The 15,900-nt window shown below is 41.3% G+C and overlaps 1 protein-coding gene across 7 annotated transcripts in view; it reads right to left on the bottom strand.

The window, feature by feature from the left end:
• Positions 1-15,900, bottom strand: part of LOC101914401 (lethal(3)malignant brain tumor-like protein 3) — a 51,605-nt gene that overhangs the window by 18,243 nt on the left and 17,462 nt on the right. For 5 of the 7 annotated variants that reach the window (XR_008746259.1, XR_008746260.1, XM_055798471.1 and 2 more), the window contains 11 exons: positions 15,470-15,578; positions 14,737-14,908; positions 13,264-13,321; positions 12,110-12,198; positions 10,732-10,836; positions 9,937-10,072; positions 9,347-9,438; positions 8,217-8,368; positions 6,540-6,616; positions 4,992-5,077; positions 1,076-1,186 (listed from right to left, as the gene is read on the bottom strand). Coding sequence is in view for 5 of the 7 variants with exons in the window: in XM_055798471.1 (XP_055654446.1) it covers positions 1,076-1,186; positions 4,992-5,077; positions 6,540-6,616; positions 8,217-8,368; positions 9,347-9,438; positions 9,937-10,072; positions 10,732-10,836; positions 12,110-12,198; positions 13,264-13,321; positions 14,737-14,908; positions 15,470-15,531 (1,140 nt within the window). In the remaining 2 variants the exon portion in view is untranslated. Of the gene's footprint in view, positions 1-1,075; positions 1,187-4,991; positions 5,078-6,539; positions 6,617-8,216; positions 8,369-9,346; positions 9,439-9,936; positions 10,073-10,731; positions 10,837-12,109; positions 12,199-13,263; positions 13,322-14,736; positions 14,909-15,469; positions 15,579-15,900 lie in introns of those variants that run through there. The other 2 variants (XM_055798475.1, XM_027787991.2) reach the window with 2 other exon arrangements.

The following is a 15,900-nucleotide window of genomic DNA, read 5'->3' as shown; positions in this document are numbered from 1 at the left end:
TTCAGTCAAGCACAACTGTCCTTTGTGCTCAGTGTAACTATTTGTTTTCCTGACCCCTGCCACCTATGTTTCACAGAACAACCAGATTCCGGTGACACAGTTAAATCACAGGGTCTGCAAGAAAGCACAGACCATGGGGTGCTCCAGCACACTCACTCAAAGACTAAATCTATGCAAACACAAATGCTTATTTAATTGGTTTGTTTTCTGAGGATCCCCAAAAAACACAAAAACCAACAAGTTTGGTGAGTTGTGCAGTGAACAAGTTCAAATTTTCTGCTGGATAAAGAGACTAGTAATAGTTAGCTCAGATCCAGGTCAGGGTAACAAGAGACTGAGGATCACTGCAATTTAAAGACTACTAGGTAGTCTATCTGGCAAAGTTTCAAACAAATCTATGAACTGAGTATTATGCTATTATATATTGGCAAAACTTGATTTTTGCCTGCAACCACAGCAATGAGACTGAGAATCAAATGGCTAATGGGGAGCAAACTCCACTTCTGTCCACATAATCAGCCTTCAGGAAGGAGAGCTGTGGCCGAGGAGCCTCTGTCAGCGCAGCCTCTGCTTTAGCTAGCTCATACATAATTTCTCAGAAGCCAAAGCACAACAGATACTTCTGGCAATATATTTATGTGAAAAGAATCTGTTAAAATCCATTTATGTAACAAAGTCATAGTAGAGAATGAAGCCACTTCCCATATGTACCAGGGTTTAACTTGCTTTGGGTTTTCCTTTAAGGATGCTAGGAAAAAAAATTTGTCAGGTAGCTTCCCACCAGCAGAACATTAATGCTGCCTTCACTCACACAGATGCCACGAAAAGATGGAAAATCATGCTGTCAAATGTTATTTCAAAATAGTTACATTAAAACAGTAACTAACAATACCAGGCAATTCCATGAGATTTCAACAGGACAAAACAACAGAAATAATTTCCAGTTGGGCAGGCCTGTAGGCTAGATCATCTGCAAGGAATCTGCTGCTCCTCACACCAAATGGGTATTTTTCCCGTACCGCCAATCACTACGCTGCTCAGTACATGGGCTCTGCACTTTGAAGCAAGGTCATACCTTAATGCGATGGTCGTCTTTGTCAACGATTGTTGCCACTCTTATCAAGATGGGATTTCTTCTGTCCACAGCCTCTAACTTCATATCAACTTGGAATCCGTGAGCAGGACGCTGTAAGAGGGGATTGTAAGCAGAATATTAAGAAGTCTGGGTGTTCAGAGCTAGTCACCTGCTCTGAATAAAATGCACTGTAGTTTTCATTTACCATTCTAATGCCTTTGCAACTTTGGCCCCTGATCTCACACAGCAGACTGCTTCAGAGGTTAAAATCAGAGCTTCCTAAAGGATTAAACTGCCTGTTTGTCAGCAGCCCAAAACTACTCAAGAGGAAGTCTGATCTTTCTCAGTGCAGAGAAGCATTCCACAGCCAGGGCAAGAGGCACTTCTCTAACAGACAAAAAGCCAGATACTACCACGGGCTCCACCGACACACAGGCTCCGCAGCCTGGTAACACTCCCAAACACCGCAGAGATGATCTCGCATCTGACAAGGACCTTGGCCAGTTCACCACTGTCTCACACCTGAACACACACCATTATGTGACATCTCTCTTGACTACACTATGTGACATCTATCTTGGCACCAGATGCAGCATCTGGATGTTACAGTTACCTTCATTAAGCAGGTTAATGTCTGCTTATGACCACAACTGCATCTGCTTGTTAACAACTGCTGAGAACTGCAGTGCTGGGGTCTCAAGAGCAGTTCCAGCTGCTAGAGTCTCCTATCTGCAGTTGCAGACTTACCTTTCCTCTCAAGACCCAGTGGTCAAATGCCTTTGTAAAAACTCCAGAATGTCCTTTGACCTGATGTGTGTTCTTTGCAGCACGCACAGATCTAAACCTCTAAGTAAGTGACAGCATTTACCAATTTTTCCATTCATCTTTAAATGACTGCAAATTCCTCCTCTGACCTCCTCAGCTGGGGGTTATGGAGCACTGGATACTCATTCAAAACATGTCCTTCTTCACTTCTGCACACAAAGGTCAGGATTTTAGCAAGAGATGATAAATCGTGTCTTTGAACAAGATCAGGTTAATGAAAAGATGATGATAATCATTCTTTCCTCGCTATCTTCCTTACCCTTTTTACTACCAGTAGCTGAGGGCAGGGAAGAAGGTCCACTTCTGAGCTAAGGGGATTACAGACTCCAAACCTGAAGTTTCTCTTTGGTCTTTTCAACCTGGACACAGACATTTATCCACAGGCTTTCAACCACACGACACGACACGCTGGAAGCCAGACAATCTAAACTGGTTTTAGTTTTAAGAACATCTTACTGAACCAGCCAACCTTGTCTGTCTTCCTTGCGGAAGGAGCCCCAGTGCTAGAGAACGAAATCCTGCCCAGATGAGCTAGGCTATTTAAGTCTTGCTGAAGGGTTGCAGCCTTTTTGGCAATAGCTATTTAACGTCTCTGAATTGACAGCCCAAGACAATGGGCTGAAATTGCAATGCTTATTACGAAGCTGTCTCCTCCTGAGTTTTTGGATGGAAGAGAAGGCAGAAATCCAGCCACAACATCTGCTATTTGTGCCGATAATCAGTGTCTCCAAACTACATAAGAAAGTTCTTTAGAATTGTTAAAAACTAATTCAGTGAGAAACGCCTGTTCTGGCTCTCAACCCATATCTTTACGTACTGATTTCCTGTAATTGCTAGCTGGAATAATAATAATAATCATCATAATTTTTAAAAAAATCAATAACTGCACCATATATTTGCACTTCAGACCAACCAAGCCAGAAAAATAATGAGGTTTGATCTTGAAAGAGTTCTATTAACTGCTGATACATCAAATGCCTTTTTTTTTTTTTTTTTTTTTGTGTGTGTCTTATTTTCGAAACACAGTCTTGGATGCTAATATATTTTCTGGAGTTTCGTGAGAGCCAGAATTGGCCCTTCTACTGTTCTCTCAAAGCCAGATACCTGAAGCAGCAAAACAACCATGGCAGAGATGTATGTAAAACAGGAAAAGAGGCAACAGTCAAGGCAGTTGCATTCCCCCTTGGGAAGACACTTTATTTGGGAAGAACCCAAAACAGGGAGAACTCGGTACTAAAAAGACTCTCTGTCCTGAGCAGCCCTGTTATCTTCAGGTGACATTCCTCAACACATTTTATATTCTGAAAATCTGAGGAGAGAATGCCATAATGAGAGATTACTGAGGACTTCAGGCTGGGAGTTTTAAGTAGGTCGCACTTCACTGCTTCTTTTTGTATCATGAAGAGGTTTATGATCTTTCCAAAATATTTGTCTCTCCAAAATTACTGCCATTGTTCCTCTGTTGTGTAGAAGACCAATTGCTGCGTTCCTTCACTCTTGTATTCTGAAGGTTCCCATTTACCAGCACTGTTGGGATTCTACCAGTGCAGCTCAGAAAAAGGCTGAGCCTACGCTGGAGGCAACAAATGTGTCCTGCTGACAAGCTTCACTCATTATCCTGCACACTGGCTCTGAGGTGCTTTACACGTTGTGCTGCATGATCGAAGATGCTGTCTGCCCAACTCTGCAAAACCTTAATCTAAGGAATGTTCTGGAGTTCAGCTGTGCTGCAGGTAACTCCAGCTGTAGCCTTACAGTCCTCTAAAGAGGCAACACCTCTTCCTACGCCCTGACACCTACCTTGCAACCTACAACTTCAATCGGATACCTGCTGAAATCTAGCAATTATCAAACTTGTCTGGCTGGATTTTTACCTCCCTTATCTGAGGCCTCCCTGATTGCTTTTCCTCCTCAGTCCCAAAGAGCTTACCAACAAAATGTACAAGAGGGCAGCAGGTATTAACCTGCAACTCTAACTTCATTGAAAGGAATCAAGACAAGCATCACGACGCCACAGAAAAGTTTTAAAACATATTGCAAAATTTAGCAAGGTGAGCCAGCAGTGTGGAAGAAACTGCTAACAAAAAAACCCTCCAACTTTAACGTAAAGGGTTTTTAAATGAAGTTATTTTGAAGGGTTTTCCTTTTTGTTTCTGCTCACATTGAGCTTCCAGATAAACACAGTGAACTCTAACGTAAGAAACAAAAATTCATGCTCCCAAGGTTGAGAGAACCATCTTCACATTTAGTCTGCAAGGATGATCTTACTCCATCTAGGAGTTTGGCAGAGATGCTCTATCATCTGTTAGTACACTTATTTCTGTGGAGGACACAGCTGGCTCCTCCCTAGAAGAACTGAGATCTGTATTATATATTAGAACATGTAAGCCCCTGATAGGAACTTCTCACTCCACCTTAATTTCAACACACCAACCAGGGGAAGAAGGATCTGCACAACTGCAAGGTGCAAACATTTCAGAGAAACCTGTAAAACTTCATGCAGAGGGAATGGAGGAACTGCACAATTCTCATTCTCCCCCAAACACATACACCCCACGCCATCCCCTTTCCTCCCTTCCCCACAAAATGTCCCTGGTTCCAGGGCAGCAATACCCACTTCTGACCCCCATGAAGAGAGTCTGGAAATGCCTGTTCAACAGGATCAGAGATACCTTTGCCTACCCACTCAGACCTCAAGCAGAGGACCAGCTCCTTCTCCTCTTCATGCCCTCTCTGAAGCAAGGTACTGCCCTTCACACATTCCTCTGAAAGCCACAATTATCTGTGTGGGCTGAAAGCTCTTCCCTTAAATCTGCTAATGGAGCAACTGAAGATGTTTAGTCAAAAAGCCTTTCCAAGACAGCCTTCCATGGCATTTAAAAAAAAAATAAAAAAATCATGTAGTCTGCTGTGTTTTGTTTTAGCAGCACTGAGAGATAATCTTAAACTCAGGCTCAAAGTAAAAAAACATTTCACCCTCTTGGAACAGACATGGTGAACCATCACCAAATAAAGCATCTGGCAAGAAAGGGTGCCTAACAGCAGTTTCCCCCACCCTCCTGATCTAGGACAATCAAAGAGATTCACCAACCAGTTTGAATGCTCTTGCTGGGGCTGCCTGGGAATTAGTTTCTTCCAAGTATTTCTCCCATGAGAAGGCTTTGGTATCCTTGTATCCTGAAAAAACAGAGAATTACCATTTAAGTAAGAAAAAACCACGTTTATTGTTACAAACAACAGAAAAGCAGCTATGCAACACATTCGTGTTATGTTAATTTAGCACTTACAATGGATGGCACTGGGAAGTGGTCTGTTTATTCACGCACACCACTTACAGCACACACAGGAGCACTGCAAGTTTCCCCAGCTTCTACAAAAGCCTTTAACCCTGACCTGAAAAACCTGAAGAGTTCATTTCTGTACAGCTTAATCAATTGTCATTCTCTAGAGAAAGCTGCCAATCAAGAGTTAGTCAGAGGATCCTGTGATGTGCAATGGTATCATGCAATGGTATCACTAAATTAATTTCCTATTTTATTAACTATTCTATGTGTGAGAGTCTGCAAGACTCAAAACTTCTCATCTCCTGCTATCTACTCACCCATAGCTGAGTAAAACTAGCAATCTGGAGATAAAAGGCTCCATCACCGTTACCATAACCTCAGACATCTACATGCGTGTGCGGCTCTAACAGTAATGGGATGTCTCCCCTTAGCAACTACATTTAAGAAACAGATCTACTTTTTTTTTCTCTCCCTATTTCAGTATTTTTTAGCCTCAGTATTGTTTCCTGTTGGCAGGACAGTGCAATGACTAAATGCATAGGACAATCTACAAATTGCTGCACACAAATCTCTCAGCAGAGAGATCAGAATTGACTGCAGATTCTGCTGGGGGCACAGGCAATCATGGCATGAGCAGAGGAACTGCACATCACAGCCTTGTCGCACATTTCAGGAGCAGGAATAGATGGTGCTGTTGAAGAATAAGCACTGACAACCCCTTCTGCATCTGCAGCAAAGGCACAGAGGCTAATTCCTCCAATGCACAGGGATCTTATAGTGCCTCCCACTCTACTAAACCTGATACACAGTAATGACAGACATTCTTGCTCCAGGGCTGTCAATCTAGAAAACAGCAGACATAATTTGTTCTATATTTGTTATTTTTAAGGTGAATGAGCACTTCCAAGGCCTGAAAACAACATTGGTTTTCCTGTATGTTCTGTCCTTTTTCATTTGCCAACATTTTCTTCATTTACTGAATTCAAGTGCAGCAGATAGAGACATGGCTTCAGTTACTCCTTCATTTCCAGAAATTCTATCTTATCATCTATGAAACCATGATACTGATTCCTCTTCCTTCTAGCTCACCTTAAAGGAAACGCTGCAAATACTCCAAAGTTATTTCCCTTCCAAAATCAAATTCAATTACAAATTACCAAACCCGTCCCATTTTTTGAAAGAGCTATGCAACAAAGTAAAATGCAGTGGCAGAAAGTATGAACAATAATACTGTTCAGTCAGTAGATTCAAGCGTACTGAATGGAACCTGTAACTTGCAAATACGTAATTATGTGCAAGATAAAGCTTGCAGGTTTTTTGACTGAGGCAGGAAATAAGTCTCACTTTCAACATACCAGGTGGTGTTGTCAGTGGGGTTCCAGTTTCTTGGCAGTAGCCAACAGGACGAATATATGGGCTGCTAGCTTCACACCTGAATCAAAGAGGGAAAGTTGGCACCAGTCAATTTTAAAGCAAAAAGAAAAGCAGAATTTCAAATGCTGTCTGAGATGCCTTTGCTGGGTTAGCAGATGCTTTCAGTGGGTGTGATCATGATGTAAAAGAGAAACACTACCTTATTATAATTTATAACGCCAAGTTTTCAAGGCGTTCAAGCTGCCCCAAAAGATAGGGAAGTACAAAGAAGAATGTCTGGTGCTTTAAAAAAACAACAACGAAAAGCCCTACACACATGGACCAACCACAGTTCAGCCTGGACACAGACCATCCAAGCTAAAATGCAAAGGAAGCAAAGAAACAAAACCCAAACCCTCGTCCCTAACTGAAACACCATTACTGTGGAAGAAGGGGAAATTACTGCTAAACTCTTTGCCAAGAACTGCACATCATACCCTAATTCTAGCCGAAACCTAATGGTAGTTTGCCTGGTTCCTAAATTTATTGCATGTTTAGATATTCTGAGTCCCTGATGGAGGTGATGGGCCAATTTAAGACAGCCCCTTTTGTCACATTTGCTCAGAGGAAGGGACCAAAGCAGTCTTTCAGATCTAGGAAAAAACCTGTGTTTTCAGCCAAGCCATACTTTGAAGCTTTGCTTGCTGGTGTCTCCCATTAAAATTTTCAAATTCCAAACAAAACACGGCATGGAATCAAAGCTTCACAGGCTAAAATGGTAAAGGAGCAAGATCTAAAGTCCTGCAAATGGAAACGCCGGTGTTACGAAGCTCTGCATGACATACTTATGGCAAAGAAAGAAACCATCAACTTGCCACCAAACAGGTGCCTATTACGAAAAAAACCAAAAGGAAATGGGGGAGAGAATGCAGAATACTGGTCGAATTACTGTTATTTTGATAAGTGTGTGCCTTGTGTTGCTTTTACTGATGAATTCAAAGAAAGTTACTCCATTCATGTAGGTTGGAAAACATGGATCAAAAAAGAGAAAACATTTCCTTGAGTAATATCCCAGCACGAGGGCAGGGGATCGAGATCCTCAGATGCAGAACAACTATAGTGCTGGTGAGGACTTAAAAGCCTACGTGTTGGCAATGATTTTTATTTTCAAAGGGCCTCAGCCAAACTCCGCTGAAGCAAATGAAAAAGATTTTTACTGACTTTAGCACTGCCTGCTTCTAAATGTAAGTTTGCAGAGCAATGTGCCAACACCTACTAACCCTGGAGGAGAGGATGTTACTAATTCCAGGCAGTGTCACTAGCAGAGCTTACTCTTTCTCTGGCCCTGCCAGAGGAATGGATAAAGTGAACACTCCCTGACCTGACCCCAAGTCAGCCAGCTGTGTTACCTTGAATGCTTCTTACCTTGAAGGCTTCACAGGAGTTCAAGATAACCCCACGGGCTGTGCACTGAGCCAACTGATGAGCTCTCAAACAGCAGGGGAAGCTACTGGGCAACGGGCACTTTGTAAAAACCCAAAGTAATTACTCAGATGTTTGAAAACCAATTTAAGATCCCAACTTTAGTGACTACATTTAAAATATCAGATATTACCCTTAGTGGTAGAGTGAAACCATAGTCTACTTGCAGATGCGTATTAGAAATAGAATCTCTTTACCAGTAGTCGTAGCTCTCATCCCAGTTGTCGAAATGAATTAGCAGGCGGTTATCCACCATGTCTGTGATAGTTGCGACACACATTAGCGATGGATTCTTCTTGTCCACTGCCTCTAGTTTCATTCCCAGACGAAAACCAGACGGTGTGACAGGCTGAGGAACAAGATGTCAGCAAAGGGAAATGAGCCATGTTCTAGATCAGGCTATTTAAATTACCCTTATGAACTTGTCTGTTGCAGGTTGCAACCCCAAAACCCAGACCAAAACACACTCTAGTTACTAGCAAGAGGTCTACAGACAAGATTTCCATGCGTTCTGGCAACGATTGTTACTATTTCTGAAAAAACGCTGATGCAGCTCAAATAACAGAATCTCCACATACACACTACTACAGACTCAAACACTAAAACATACACGCCTTGTGGTGATGGGTATTAGCTGGGGATAAGCGTAAACATTGCAGGTTCTGTCTTATTAGTGGAAAAGTTAAGACAGCCTTCAAAAATAGGTGACTCAGGTGGAAGCAGAGCAGAGCTGCACAGTTCAGCTCTGATCCTACTGAAGTCAGTGCTCTGTCCCTCTGCAGCATCAAATCCGCCAGACCACGGACTTTGTGTCATCTGAGTGACACAAAATGGGAGTCAGTGTTACACAGGAACTGAGGCTATCAACCAAAAAGAAAGCAACAGTGGGTGAAGGATGAAAAATGCTCAAGATCCATAGCCTCATAATGAATCCCACGGCTCACATCAGTATGCTGCTGGAAACCAGAAATTATTTTGGAAATGATTAAATTAGAGGAAAGTGACACAAATATCTTGACTGTAGGGACACAGCAAAACAGACCGTTGTAATATATTTAATGAATGGTAGAATAAATCTTTTCCTCCAGTATTAAGGAGGAAGGGAAATACGAATTCTCTCTCTGGAAAGTCAGTGACTGGGGGAAGGAAGAAAAATTATACTAGTTTCCCATCCTAAAAATAAATCACAGCAGGAAATAGCTTGCATCTGATTGTACCATGGTTGTACCTCTGACACAAGCATATTAAAAACACGTAAATATTCTGGTCAAAACTCACTTAGCATCAGACCTATTTGCAACATCTTTTATTCAGTATCACCACTTACAGTGCCGAGGGTCTTAAAAAGGCTTTTTGGAGCTGCTTGAGCTTTGCAATTTTTCAAATAGGAAGTCCAATTAAATTCACCCTCCTTGAAACCTAGAAAGAGAGATAAAAAGATTGTTTTACACAGCCCCGTTACATTCAGATTGGTTTTTCAGAAATGGAAATTACCTGGGAAGAACATGAACTTTGCATGATAACTGCCCTTCTACAATCTTCACGGGCTATGCATTTCAGCTAAAAACATCTCTCTTTTTCAGTATAATGTCCAATCATTAATCTCAACCTTCAAATGTGTCTAGGAAATTGAATGCAGGAAAGAAGCAAGTTCTGAACCCCAATGAGACTCCTTCCTTTTACATGCTCATCCAATAAAGAGTTTCTAATTTGACTAACAACATCAGTCTTTTGGAACAGCAAAAGGAAGCTGTTCTGTTCTTCTGTGATTCAATCTTAGTTACACCTCTTCCTTTTAAGCCACTCAGTTCGAGTTCCACAATGAAATCACACTAAAAATGAAACACGCAGAGCCAGGACACCTACTTCTCCGCAGAATTTATGGTTTCTTGTTCACCATACTATTTTTTTTCATACCTTTAGGGGGGAGCAGCTTATGACTTGTTTTTTCACACCAGCCAACAGGATGGATGTCTGAGGAATCAGCATTAACCCAGAAGTCATAGCACTCTGGATAACCATCGAAGTGTAATCGCATTCTGTACCCTTGTACCTATAACGAGGGGAGCTCTGATTATCATAAAGAGTCATAAAGAAGTTAAAGAAAAGCACTAATCAAACACTCTGTATTTGGATTTACAGATAAAAGTAAATTTAAGGTCTCATTTATTTCTCAAAAGTCTAGTTTTATTTCTCCTCATTTACATCTCCCAGTTTCCATGCTCCTCTTTCCTCGTTTCAAACACCCGAAAATACAATCAGTCACTGTAACTTCACTGTCCTCCTATTCCGTACTCATGCGCATATTACTGTGGCAATATCTGGAGTACAAATGCAGTCCAAAAACTTTTATGTCTGTACAAGATCAACACAGATTTTACATAACTGAAGGAGTATAAAAGCATTTTGACTTGCTTATATTTACTAAGTCTTAGGGCCTAATGGCATTGTTCTTTTTCATATTTGTCCACTGCATGCAACTAATAGGTTTACTATTCTGAGTTACAATTGCAAAAATCTGACAGTAGGATTTCAGGCATAGAGCCTTAACCACATAACACTATTCCTTCAGTGTCACCCTGAACTCCTTCTAACCATTAATTAATTAAAGTACTAAAGTACTATTATTCTTCTGTTTCTAATTTTTACTGAAAAAAAAAAATCCTAAATGTACATGGCAATTCTAGAATCAAAGACAGGAAGAGCAACTACCTCAGCCACTGTGAGAACACAAAATTGAGAGGGATGTTCAGGATCCAGCCCTTCCAATTTCATTCCAACTTTAAATCCATTTCGTCCTTGTGGGAATGACTGATACTGGGGGGGGGGGGGGGGGGGGGGAGGGGGAGAAGAAAACATTTGGTTTTAATTCCTAAAGACAAAATCTATTGCAGAGCAGTCATGAGATACACTTAAGGCTTCAAATTTTCATCTCAGAGAAGAAAATTCTATCCCTACATGATTGCTGCTTTAATAGACAGGTGCAGGTACAGAGATCAATAATGGCATGATCACCATATTTCAGATTTACTTGTTATTCTAAATAATCTCTTAAAAACACTGAACCACAAGCCTGCTGCAATTAGCTATGAACAAGTCTTTCAGCAGATGCAGAAATGAACTCTATTCAGACACAAAAGAATCCCCTTCACAGCCCAAGGTAGGAGAGCTGGCAGAAGTAAAGAGCCAGGAAAGCCCAAATCACTTTGCCTGTGTCAGCACAAGGTCAGCAATCCAGATTTTCCCAAAAGGTAACTCCCATTGTTAAATGGTGAAAGGCACAAGGCATGTTTGATCTGGAGCCCATTTACACAGTCATTCCAGAAAACATTTGGGGTTTTCATTTATTTGCAGTCTTAATCCAAATTAAACGTGAAGTATAGTAAAGGCTTAAAATAAATCTGAACTGCAAATGGTTTTTTGCATCTACTGCAGATACCTGACTTTCCTTCTCACCTCACGCTGTAAGGTGCCAACAGCCCTTGGCTTCGGAGAGCTCACTGGGAGCTGAACTTTGAATGTGGGCTGGTGCACTGAAGCAGCTTCAGCAAGGCTAAACTCAGCCTCCTGCACCTTCAGTGCATGGGACTCTGAACAAACACAACTCCTACCGCCTCCCTCGTAACAGTCACTTCTCATTGAGACAGTCTGCAACATTCACAGGGCTGACTGACTTGCAGCTTTCTACAGAGGAAGGCTGGAAGGGGTGTTGTACCACCACTGACCAAGCACAGGACATATGAAAGGCATTAAGCTGTCCCTCTGCAATGGTACTTGGAGATTGCCTAACTGCCCATTGCTCCAGAGCTACCCAAAGCAGATTGAAACAATCATTGTTTATTTCTGAGTGAGATTCAACCAGCATTTTTTACACCTTGGTCTGAGATGAGACTCACAGGGCAGATGCCTGTTTCCACAGTGCTTCAGGGCTGGAAACAAACGTGGGGGTTTTACTGCTTGCTTGTACCGAAACAACTCATAAACGTAACTGCTGGCTTGAGGGCAGTCTCCAATCCTACCTCTACTGAGTTAGTAATTCTGTGATGTTGCCTGAGAAAAACATAGCAAGAGAGTTGAAAAAGCTGCCAACCTCTCTGAACAGTTTTAGGGGAGCAGCTGGCATCCGTTCGTCTTCTAAGTAGGAAACCCAGTTCCATACCTTCTTCTTTCCAGGAACAACTAAGCAATCAAAAATAAAGAGAAAAATGAGTGTTTCTCTTAGATGCCTCCTGCTGTGCCCTCTCTTCTCTTTCTCCTCCCATGTACACACCAATGCTGTTTTGCTGTTGTACCCCAAAGGAGGCAGTGTTACCCAACTTTTGAGGAAAGGTATGAATTCCAGCAGTAGGAAAACGTGCTCATTTCTCATTAAAAAAAAAAATGTATCACAGGTCAAATGAATCGTGGCACCCGGATTGCTGGCAAGCTGCCCATGGAAAGTTGCCACTGCGAAGTTTGGACAAGATATAATAAAATTGTGGAAAATAATTCCTTCTCCTGATATTTCACAGAGGAATAAGGGGTTAGATTATGAACTAAAAGACAGCACAAGGAGGCATATAATTACAGCTGAAATAAACCTAAAACAAAACAAATCAAAAACCAAGTGAATTTTTGTTCAGTTCACAAGAGTATTTTTTAATATATATATATATATATACAGATGTATTTATAACCTGCTAATACCACAATGCATCTACTAGAGAGGCAGCTACCAGCACTCAGATGATGAAAACAACTTCGGTAGGTGCTTGGATTCATTCTAGTAGGACCAAGGTCATACACACTGAAAATTACATTTTAAATGCATATTAAAAATCTCCCCCCAGTTACATATGCTAACTCCTTTAAGCTAGATACTAAATGTAACCCATAGTCTATAATCAATCAAATGTTGTCAATTGATTGTTGTTATTTTCTATTTAGCATTTGTAGTCTGTGGCTATGAAGCTCTCCAAAGTCAATTGAAAAAAGATTCTTACTGCCTTCAGTGAGCTTTGGATCAGGCTGTCTCCTTCTAGATCCTCTACACTGTGCCCATCATGCAGGCAAATCTAGTATATTCTTGCTAATACATTTCAGAAGATTGACTGTGGTAAGAGGGTCATGTACCTAATAAGCTATTCTGAATGTGAAATGAGCTCTACTGTCCTTTCCTCTTCTGTTTACTATTATTCATTTTATAATAGCTAGTAAAAAAAAATCTATAAACATTAAAGAAAAGAGACTATGAGCTTAGCTCACCTTGTTTTATTGGTTTAGTGTTTCTGCGGCTTTTCATATTATTTGATTTATTCTTCTCCTAGACACAGATATGTTAAAAAAAAGTTTAGCAATATTGTTTTTTCCTCCCTCTTTGATCATCTCACAATGCAGGTACAATAAGGATGTAACATGTAACTAACAGGACTATTAGCTAGCATTTCATTTTCTTTTAAATAACCCTGCAAGAACATTAATAGGGTATGTTACATATATAACTTTGATCCTGCAGTATCCCAAAGTGCTTTATAAATTATTTAATATACGCTACTAAAGTTCATTTAAATATGGCTACTGTAGAGCAACATGGGCCCAAAACCTCCATCACAATACACAGGATTTGCTTTCTGCAACGCAGGATTTACTGATCACATCAGCAACCTTACTGTAACGCTCCATTTTCCTTTTGCCTTCAGAGGTTCTTATGTCCATCTATGCCAGGGAATGGATACAGAAAAAAAGTCATTTATGAAGCCCTGAAGGACGCAGAAGCTTCATAGATGAACACCCCAGAAAATGTGGTCTCCCTGTGTCACACTCCAAGCCAGATTGCCATTCACGTTTCTCCTCTGTGGTTTTCAGGCTCATGTTTAATCCACCCAGGGTTGTCATTTCTCAAAGCAAACCAAAAAGGGCAAAATCCGAAATGTAAAGCTGCCGGCCATACATGCCCCAGAAGAGACAGGGGGGCAGTTTCAAACAAGGAGGAGGAGGAGGAAGGGGGAGACAGAATGCAAGTGCTTCTTTAAAACATCTTATATACATCACGGAGAAAAGCTGAGCAACAAGTTGAGTTAAACTGTTCGCAACATTCAGCTTGCATTACCAACGAACACCTACCCCAGTGTCTCTGCATTACAAAAGCATGTGCAATGCATGAATATAAATAAAATGTCTCAGGCCTTACAAGCTATGCACATGGTAGCAGAGTGGAGGCTTGCACAAAGAAAGGCCCCTAAAGGGAGTTAAGATGCTTAATGGAAGTTAAAAAAAGATGAGGTCAGGACTGAGGTACTTCTATTCATCCACCATTAACACAGGTTTCTAGCAGTGTAATGAGTGTCCATGCAAGTGCCTAATCAAACTGCGGTTCGACACTAATCTTCAATATCACATAACAGCACCTGACTGTAGTTAAAGTATTTTTGGAGGCACGTGCTTTTATTACTGTGAAATACACTTGGTGCACAGGGCTATAACTAGAACTATAAAGTTACAGTCTGAAATGTTGACTTTGACTTCAATTTCACATGAGCTATTCACCCTTATGACTCCTCAGACTTCATAACTGACATTCTCATTACTGATGGACACCAGGAGCAGGCCCAGACCATTCTTGTGGGCACAGAGCAACCTCCCTCAGCTCTGTTTGCATTCCACAGTGAAATCTGAGACACAGAATTGTCCCTGCTTTTCACAGTTCTCTTCAAAGAAAACACATGCAGCCTCATTTACCTCATCCTCATCTGCATTTTCCTCATCATCTTCAGACTCCAGAAGCAGTCTTCTCTTCCTTCTGAGACGTTTGACAGGTCTGTCAGCCTCATTCACCTGACAGCCACTGCTGGTGTTAAGATTTCTACTATTTCCCCTGTTTCTGCAATCATCTGGAATGTCTCTGGTATCACTAAACATCCAAAATTGAAAACAAAATCAAATTAAAAGTGCAACAATGCTCCTGCAGTATTCCCAGTGTCTCTGTACCAGTTTAGAAGAATGAGCATGCCTGGGCTGAGAACTGAGAACCTGAAGAAGTGAATTGTGTCTGCAGGATTTGCCAGATATATACCATTTAAAAGCACTCCAGAGTACCGGCACAGCTCTCACCACCAGAGCAGCTCAAGAGGGTTTTTAATTCTGCATTTTTCCAACTCTAACACAACAAGGAAGTTATGACATCATCCTTATCTGTAGGATGGGGAAACTGAGGCATTGAGCACACAACCAGCATTTGCAGGCTGCAAAGAGAAACAAGGACAGAGCTCCGGAGAGGACCTTTCCTGCCTGGCACAGGAGCCTCAAGGGTAACAGGAAGGTCAATGGCAGAGCTGCGCAGGTGGCTCTGCCTCAGCCATGCCACTGTCACACTGGCTCTGAGGATTTCATTCTAGTCACAGCAACACTTTACCATGCTGTTCTCTTTAAAGGTTTTTGAACACAGAAGAGGAATAATCTGGGGTTTCCTTACCTGTCCCTGTGCTGCTGGGAGCCCATCTGAGTACAAAACTTTCCATTCTCAAAACAATCCATTTGCTCACAGGTTTGGAAATTGAAGCAGGGCACGTATTGTCTGGGCACTGCAGAAGCAAACCAAAAGACAACTATTAAATTAAAATGTTGAAACACCTTTGATGCAATCTGTTCCGCCAAAGTCCTTTACAAACTTTCATTAAGTGACCCTCGGTATTCTGTTTCGAGGGAAGTAATTGTTATCTGTGTGCTGCCACACAGAAAAAGTGTACCACCTCATTAAAGGAAAACCCCTTTGTCCGTAATATTTTAATTTTTGAGAAACCCTGCCACCTGTAAAAGTGATAAAGGAGAATATAATCTCAAGGCTATAACCAGGACATAGTTACAAATTACTTTTTATATTTCCTTATTCCAAGTAACCCTCTA

This window comes from Falco peregrinus, chromosome 3 (assembly GCF_023634155.1).
Source record: "Falco peregrinus isolate bFalPer1 chromosome 3, bFalPer1.pri, whole genome shotgun sequence".
Lineage (NCBI taxonomy): Eukaryota > Metazoa > Chordata > Aves > Falconiformes > Falconidae > Falco > Falco peregrinus.
Note: the sequence above shows the minus strand (reverse complement) of the source record. Positions and strands in the feature narration are given on the sequence as shown.